General features: G+C 42.5%; 1 protein-coding gene across 3 annotated transcripts in view; it reads left to right on the top strand.

Annotated features, from left to right (window-relative positions):
* The first annotated feature begins 394 nt into the window (after window positions 1-394).
* Window positions 395-8,660, top strand: part of CADPS (calcium dependent secretion activator) — a 526,173-nt gene continuing 517,907 nt past the window's right edge. For all 3 annotated transcript variants that reach the window (XM_070738156.1, XM_070738154.1, XM_070738155.1), the window contains exon 1: window positions 395-766. In XM_070738156.1, coding sequence (XP_070594257.1) covers window positions 395-766 — 372 coding nt within the window. The remainder of the gene's footprint in view (window positions 767-8,660) is intronic.

Below are 8,660 nucleotides of genomic sequence, written 5' to 3'. Positions count from 1 at the left end.
AAGAAGAAGCTGGTGGGCAGCAGCCTTTGATCTCAGCCTCTCCTCTCCCTTAGCAGCGGAGCCCGCCTGGGGAGGCAAGAGTTAAAGCCACAAACCCACGTAAGCTTGGGGAAGGCGGCGGCGGGTGCGTTCTCCGCCGCCCGCTGCCTCCGCCGCTCTTCATTGAAGGCTCCTTTCCTCTCCCCCTCCACCCACCCCCACCCCGGATCGGGTGGTGATCCTCTCGCTCCTTTAAGCTGCGATTGTGAAAGCAGGCGAGGAGGAGCCGGGGAGGCATCGAAGGGAAGGGCGCCAGAAGCAATTCGTCCGGGCTTTTTGTGTGTGTGCCTCTTGGAGCCCTCGGTCGTTCTCGTTCGGTAACCCGCCCGAGTGCGGGGACTAGTCCTCGACCAACATGCTGGACCCATCGTCCAGTGAAGAAGAATCCGATGAGATCGTGGAAGAGGAGAGCAGCAAGGAAGTGCTGGCCCCGGCAGCCTCGGGAGCTCGGCTCTCGCCCAGCCGGACCAGCGAGAGCTCTGGAGGCGGTGGTGGCGGTGGGAGTAGTGGCGGGCTGCAGCCCAGCAGCCGGAGCGCCAGCAGCGTCCGGCCTTCCAGCCCGAGCCCCTCGGTGGTGAGCGAGAAGGAGAAGGAAGAGCTGGAAAGGCTGCAGAAGGAGGAAGAAGAGAGGAAGAAGAAGCTGCAGCTTTACGTCTTCGTCATGAGGTGCATCGCCTACCCCTTCAATGCCAAGCAGCCCACCGATATGGCACGGAGGCAACAAAAGGTAAAAGTCTCGCTAAGGTGAACAATAGAGGTCGAGGAAACGAGACCTGCCCAGAGAAAATATCTGGGGAGGGTCCGAGGGGGACCTGGGTACGGAGAAGAATCTAGAGTCAGGATGAGGAGTGAGATGGGTCTTACCACTGAAAGTTTCTCCAAACAAACTGGGTCCAGGCAGTCCCTTTCCTTTGCAAGTTGTCCTACGGGTTGGGGGGCAGTGCTGGTGGGGGAAGGGGACTTGGCAACCAGAGAGTTGATGTAGAGCTGTGAGAGCATCTGTCTTTATGAGATCCTCTGGAGGAAGGTTGTTAGCAGTCCCCAAAACTCAAGGGAAAAGCAACTTGTATTTGGTGTGTGTGTGTGATAGAGGGAGGGAGAGGGAGGGAGTGAATGTGGTACCTCTGTGAGATCTCTCTCCCTGGGGATTAAAAAACACCTCAAACATTTGCTGGGACTCCCAAAGTCCATCCTCTGGGTAGCAGCTGTTCTCTAGCTTAGAGTAGGTTCTCTCAGATGCTCTTGCCAAGTCAAAGTCTGAAAGCAGCTCTCCTGGTTCAGGTCCATTGGGCTGTCCATGGAGATGGAACCTGAACAGAGGCTGGGTGGCGTCTGCAGCAGGAGAATGCAGCAGGAGCCCAGGAAGCTGGAAGGACGTCAGGGGGACACAAGGCCTCGGGCGTCCATGGAGCCCCTAGTACTTTCTGGGAGAGGTGGAGAGTAAGAGTTGGAGAGGGAGTGTGAAACAAATCCTCAACAGGACCAAGAAGCCCAAGCGTTGCTGCATAGGCAGCATTCATTGTCTATCAGCGAGAGGTCCGATGACCTATTGCCTTTCTTGGCTGCTTTTCCCCTTGTGGCCTTACATAACTGCAGCTAATGCTAAGAGGGAGTTGGCATTTTGCTTCAGTCTCCCTGTGCCAAAGGAGAAGAAGAGCAGTGAGTTAGAAGGAGACGTAGGTCCTGAGCTTTGAGACTTGTCCTTCGTCCTCTGCCATTCCCAAAGAGTTCCCCGTTTTTCTCAGGGTTTTCCTGGGAGAAATGGCATATCCCTTGTTCTCCTGGAAGGTTATGCCAATACACTCACCTGCTGTGCTTACAGGGTTTTTTCCCCCCTGTCCTTGCTGAAGATGCTCTAGCCACAACACTTCTTGCTGCAGTGTTTGATCTCTAGCAATAGTGGAACATGTTTCACATTAGTTCACTTCACTTCTTCTCATCCCCTCCCTTGGAAAGCAGCCTGCCCAGATGGGTCCTGCAAAATCCTATGACCAGAGACAGCGATGCCTGCAGAGTTAAGTCTCGTGATCTCAATGACTCCTAGTAGTAAACATACAGTACAAATACACTAAATTTAAATAACACCAAAGAAGCTGCAAAAACTAGAATAATCCAAAAGGGGGAATATAAAGGTTCATATATTTAATGCTTCATTGCTCTCCATTCTTTCTGGGGGAAAAATGTGTTTAAAATATCTGTGTTTAATTCTATATTCCATAGGATGGGTATTTTCAGCTGAACAGTTGATATATTAAAAATAAAAAGTGATTTTTTTTTCATATTAGCTTTGTTTAGTATGTCCTAGAAACAAAAGCAGAACGGAATGCTGTAGGGTTTTGATATTTGAAATCAGACAAGGAGGGGGGGAGAGTGATTTTCCCCAAGGTCAGACGATGAATTTGTGACATATTTTTATCCTAGGATGTCTTGCTGTCAAATTCAAAGTAACATTCCAGTTATTGTCAAATAGTTAGTATTTATGGCCAGTAAGTCTTGCTGAGCGAAAAGGGATTTTTGTGGGGAGAAGTACATATAAGGTTATGACTTTTATAGAGAAACTCTGGGACGTAAGAAAAACTTTTCACTGATATATTGCAAAGCCATCTTTCGGATGAGTTTTTCACTATGTAATTAGACCAAACTCTGTACATTAAAATGCTGGGATGATGATTGTTTACATCCCTTAAAATTTCTATACAAATAAATGAGAGAACAATATTTTTAAAGAAAAAGAGCAAATCCTTCCTTCATCTGTCCAAATCTTTGCCTTGTAAACAGCTATAGACTCAGAAATATTAGATTTATATTCTAGTACCAACATAAGGTTTTGCGGAAAGTGGAGTAATCCCACTGCTTGGCCTGCAAAGTATGTTTATGCTCACGTGTATTTTATTTTTTTGAATGAATGAATAACAGCTTCCTGTTCGGATATATAGAAATGCTCTTCTCCAATCATAACACTTAACCTGACTGATGTGATGCACTGAAAGGAAGCTACTAGCAAACCCATGTTTTAAAATGGAGAAAACAAATTCAGAATTAAAAAGAGGGGCAGGTGTCACTTGTTTTGTGAAATGGGTGACTCTATAAGATAGATACAGGGGATAGTTCCTGCGGGTTTGGAACGGATTGCCTGAACTGTGACTGTCTGATGATGTCATGATGACATCATGGATCTGGTTTGGTTAGTGCCAGCCCATGGGCACCACCATCTTTTTTCAGATTTTTTCCCCGAATGTTTTACTGTGTTAAAGTCTTTCCCTCTGCTGCTGCGGCCTTCCCACCCGCTCCTGGGTTTATACTTACCTTTATTCCTTCTCCCAAAGCACAGCTGATCAGCTATGTTTTGGGCTGATTATAGCTACTGAGCATGTGTGTAAGCAGAATTGCAAGAGGGGATGCGTACATGCGCAAAATTCACGATGCAAACCAATGACAAACGTAAGTGGATGGATGGAGAGATAGATAAATAAATAGGTAGGTAGGTAGGTAGGTAGGTAGGTAGATAGGCAGGCAGGCAGGCAGGCAGGCAGGCAGGCAGGCAGGCAGACTTAATTTGGCAACCAATGAAAAAGACACCTGTCAGTTTTATAGAACTGTTTGAGGAAATGAATTGGGTCCAGGAGAATCAGCCAAGTGGATGGATGGAGAGATAGATAAATAAATAGGTAGGTAGGTAGGTAGGTAGGTAGATAGATAGATAGATAGATAGATAGATAGATAGATAGATAGATAGATAGATAGGCAGGCAGGCAGGCAGGCAGGCAGGCAGGCAGGCAGGCAGGCAGGCAGGCAGGCAGGCAGGCAGGCAGGCAGGCAGGCAGGCAGGCAGGCAGGCAGGCAGGCAGGCAGACTTAATTTGGCAACCAATGAAAAAGACACCTGTCAGTTTTATAGAACTGTTTGAGGAAATGAATTGGGTCCAGGAGAATCAGCCAACTGTGGAACTTACTCATCAGACACTCGCACAGTGATAATATGAAATAAAAATGGCAACTTACAAGAGCACAACTTTGAGCATCCCGAGGAAAGACAGGATATAAACGCGAGAAAAATATCATCATCCGTCACAAATGAATTTGGGTGAATGTTTTTGCCAAAGAAACCCAGGAAACTTAGTTATGGCTGCTTCTTCCCATATTCCTATTTTTTTCAGTCAAATAAATCGCTGAGGCATTTGGGGTTTCTTTGTAATTATTGTCCTACCAAATACAAAAAGATCACGTTTAGATTCAATTACTCTTTGAAAGTCTAATTCTGAGGAATGCAGATTAGTTTTATTTCTGCCAATGACCTTTCTATACCAAAATGACTCTAGGACATATTGATGAGGATGACATTCATTCAGCTCTGTCACGCCACAAAGCTATTATTAGTCCATTCAAGCAGGAGGAAGTAGGAAAACATATCAGGTCAACGCAGTTTGAAGATTTTGATGTAGACAGAAAGCCAAATTCTTACATATGTTTTGTAGTTGCGTGTCATACCTGATAATAACACCAATTAAATTTTATATCCTTGTGTTGAAACTCCTGCATTGTACAATAATACATTATGGCAACGTTATATTTTCTACATTTGTATGTCCTTTGTGTCGGGTAGGGAAAAATTAAAGGTGGAACATTCATTAGGTTTTGCAAAACAACAACAACAACAACGTAATAACGTGGTGATGAAGAAAACAGATCAGAAAATTTGGTCTTCATGTTTTGGAAGACTTTGATTCAAAGGTCTGATAAGCCACGATCATTGATTGGCCTTGACTTGCAAACTGTAAAGTCGAATGTTACTTGTTGTGTCGGGCTGCTGTAAGAAGGAAGAGGGGAAAATGCTATATCTACCGTGTACATTGTGTAACTGAACAACAGTCATGTTCAACAAAAGTCAATCAGGTTATCACGAAATGAGAACTAGCCTTGTCAGAAGCAAAGACGCGGGCACGGAGGCGGGGGGAGAAACAATGTTGAACAACAAAAATGTACTGTATGTACCCCTGTACTGAATCAAAACAATAATAATACAATTCATATCTCAAAGGGCTGTCTAATCTAGCTAATAGTAGTTCTTCATGGGTTTTCAGATATTATTCCCTTTAGGCTGAATATTGGGATTCGTTTAACTAGAAAAACGAGAGGTTGACTTTAGGATATTTCATGCAGGATGCATATTGATAAAATTGAACGGGTCCAAAGAAGGGCTACAGAAATGGTGGAAGGTCTTAAGCATAAAACTTATCAGGAAAGACTTCATGAACTCGATCTGTATAGTCTGGAGGGCAGAAGGGAAAGGGGGGGACATGAAACATTTAAATATGTTAACAGGGTTAAATAAGGTCCAGGAGGGAAGCATTTTTAATAGGAAAGTGAACACAAGAACAAGGGGACACAATCTGAGGTTAGTTGCGGGAAAGATCAGAAGCAATGTGAGAAAATATTATTTTACCAAAAGAGTAGTAGATGCTTGGAACAAACTTCCTGCAGATGTGATTCGTAAATCCACAGTAACTGGATTTAAACATGCCTGGGATAAAAATATATCCATCCTAGGATAAAATACAGGAAATAGTATAAGGGCAGACTAGATGGATCATGAGGTCTTTTTCTGCCATCAACCTTCTGGGTTTCTATATGTGCATGGCTTGTTTATAAAATCATACATAAGGGCTGCACTTTGAATTTGATTCTGCCTTTCCTTTGGAGTACAAGAGCAAAGATAGAGAATCTGTACCCTTTTAAAACAGCCACATTTTTCCTTGGGATCAGAAGCTGCTAGCCAAAAGTGGGGAAAACAAGTTGCAGACAGCTACTCTGTTCATGCATTTATAAAGCTAGTTTTAAATCCCAAAACAGTGCACAGCTCTAAAAGAGATGCTAATCTGTTAATTTCTGTTTTAAGACGGGTGATCTTTCTTACTGACAAATTTAAAAGTGAAATGAATTCACTGTGGATTTCCTATGGTGTACCCAGTGTTACATTTCTTTTATACCAATCAATTGAAGTTTGGACAAGCTGAATGTTTTTGTTTTTTTAAAAAGATATTTTAATAGGTATTGTACTGAGAGCTCATGTGCTGTTTCAAACAGATTGATTTTAGAAATATATTTGCTACAGTAAAATGACTCATTTGTTCCAGATCCACTTGGAACTGTTGACAGAGATTTTAGTATTCTGAGACAGAGACTTAGCTTTGCTTTATTCAAAGTTTTTTTCCTCTCCTACACATAGCTTTCTTCTCTTCCCCACCCAAATTAAACAGTCTCTCCCAAGGAAGGCAGCTTTTGACACATGAGCACGCAATTGCTAAGCAGCAGTTACAGTGTTGTGCTTATTGATTAGGGACATGCCACCGAATAGTACAATTTAACTTCTTGTCTCCTTCAGGCAGACAAGGATTACGGTCCTTTGCATCAGTTGCAGGTTTATTAATTTATCATGTGATTTCTAAATTCATGTTCTAACTATCCCAATAAGTAGCACTCTGTATTGCTCGCAGCCGTTTAGTACTGACAAAATGCAACATGTTAATGAAACATTGGAGAAAATAAATTTAAAAAGACATTTACACCTGTTTAAAAACTGCTTGTTTTTTGTTGTTGTTTTTTTGGGGGGGGGTTGGTGTGAAGATATCTTAAAACCAACAGCTTGTTGACTTGAATCCTCAGTCGGAGTATTGTATTGGCAGTTCTGTGTTAGCAAAAATTTCAGAAGAGAAGGATTTAGGGGTAGTGATTTCTGACAGTCTCAAAATGAACAGTGCGGTCAGGCACTAGGGAAAGCAAGTAGAATGCTTGGCTGCATAGCTACAGGTTTAACAAGCAGGAAGAGGGAGATTGTGATCCCACTGAATAGAGTGCTGGTGAGACAGCCTTTGGAATACTGTGTTCAGTTCTGGAGACCTCACCTAGAAAAAGATATTGATAAAATTGAACGGGTTCAAAGACGGGCTACAAAAATGGTGGAAGGTCATAAGCATAAAACATATCAGTAAAGACTTAATGAATTCAATCGGTATAATCAGGAGGACAGAAGAGAAAGGGGGAACATGACTGAAACATTTAAATATGTGAAAGGGTTAAATAAGGTTCAGGAGGGAAGTAGTTTTGATAGGAAAGTTAACACAAGGACAAGGGGGCACAATATGAGGTTAGCTGGGGGAAAGATCAGAAGCAACATGAGAAAATATTATTTTACTGAAAGAGGAGTAGATGCTTGGAACAAACTTCCAGCAGACATGGTTGCTAAATCCATCCTAAGATAAAATACAGGAAATAGTATAAGAGCAGACTAGATGGACCATGAGGTCTTTTTCTGCCATCAATCTTCTATGTTTCTATGTTGGAATAAAGAAATTTCATCCTCAGGGCAAAAGAACAACAAAGAGAAGGGAAGGAAATTCCAGAATTAGAGAGCAACCACCAAGAAGGTCCTGTTTTTGTGTGTTCCTGCCAAATGTGACTCAACAGATGGTGGGAACAAAATAAGGGTTTAAATTCTTGGAGAATTTAACCCTGAGAAGACCTCTGCCTTAAAAAAAATGCATGCTGCTCTAAGACAATGGTGTCAAACTAACGGTATTATGTGACATATCAGGACTTTCCCACCCTTTGCTAAACTGTGGCCATCGCATGAGGCATCTGGTCAATGGGCAAGGAATTTGACAGCCCTGCTTTAAGATGTGCAACATTTTTAAAGTCATAATCATGAATTGCACTTTCAAGGGATTATGGGCAAGTGAAAGAAATGATGAGATGGATTGAAATGGTCATCAATGAAGCACTTGCTTTATGTTATGAATCATACTTCCTCATGAATTAACTCAAGTAGTTTTCAGTTAAAAAAAAAGAAAATTGAATAAAGATACGCTCTAATTCCCCATAGTGAAACACTACAGAGTTTGTTTGAGAAGCATAATGACTAAGTGGGAAAACAACTTTCACATCATTTAACCAGGGGTTTTTCTACAGATGTCCAGTTACAGTGGAAGGACTACACTCTCTGTATGAAACTGCTAAGTTTAGCTCCGGCACTTGGAACTTCCTCCCAATCAAAGCTGAAGAAGCTCTTGGATGAGACCCAAAACATCATCAAAGGGGTGGGGGGAACAGAAAATCCTGTTGCCTCTTAAAAAGTACCTTTGTGTCCTCTGAATCCCATGGAATGCCATTATGGATTGTCATCATCACTACCCAGACTGACATTCTTGCTGGATTTTTCAGCAACAATGGAATTTTCTCAGATTTGAACTTCGTAAGTGTAGGCTGAATTTTCATGGATATGAAAATTCTGCTAAAAAAACGCAATATTGATTTCCTGAATGTTTTTATTTCATCAGCTCAACATGGGTTCAGAGTTTATTCATTTACTTACTGTATTTCTTTCTATCCTGCCCTTTAATAGAGTTACCAATAATTCAAGACGGCAAATATTTTCCAACACATTTCCCTCCTCCTTTTTCCCCCACAACCACAACCCTGAGATGTGGGTTGGACTGAGAGAGAGAGACTGAGTGGTCCAAAGTTGCCCAACTGGCTTTCATGGCTAAAATGTGACTTGAATGGACAGTCTCCTGACTACAGAGAGTTCTCGACTTATGACAAAAATCGAACCAGAAGCTCAGTGAG

The sequence above is a fragment of the Erythrolamprus reginae genome, chromosome 2, assembly GCF_031021105.1.
Source record: "Erythrolamprus reginae isolate rEryReg1 chromosome 2, rEryReg1.hap1, whole genome shotgun sequence".
In the NCBI taxonomy this organism is placed as follows: Eukaryota; Metazoa; Chordata; class Lepidosauria; order Squamata; family Dipsadidae; genus Erythrolamprus; species Erythrolamprus reginae.
The sequence above is the reverse complement of the archived record's forward strand: the minus strand, read 5'-3'. Positions and strand labels throughout refer to the sequence as shown.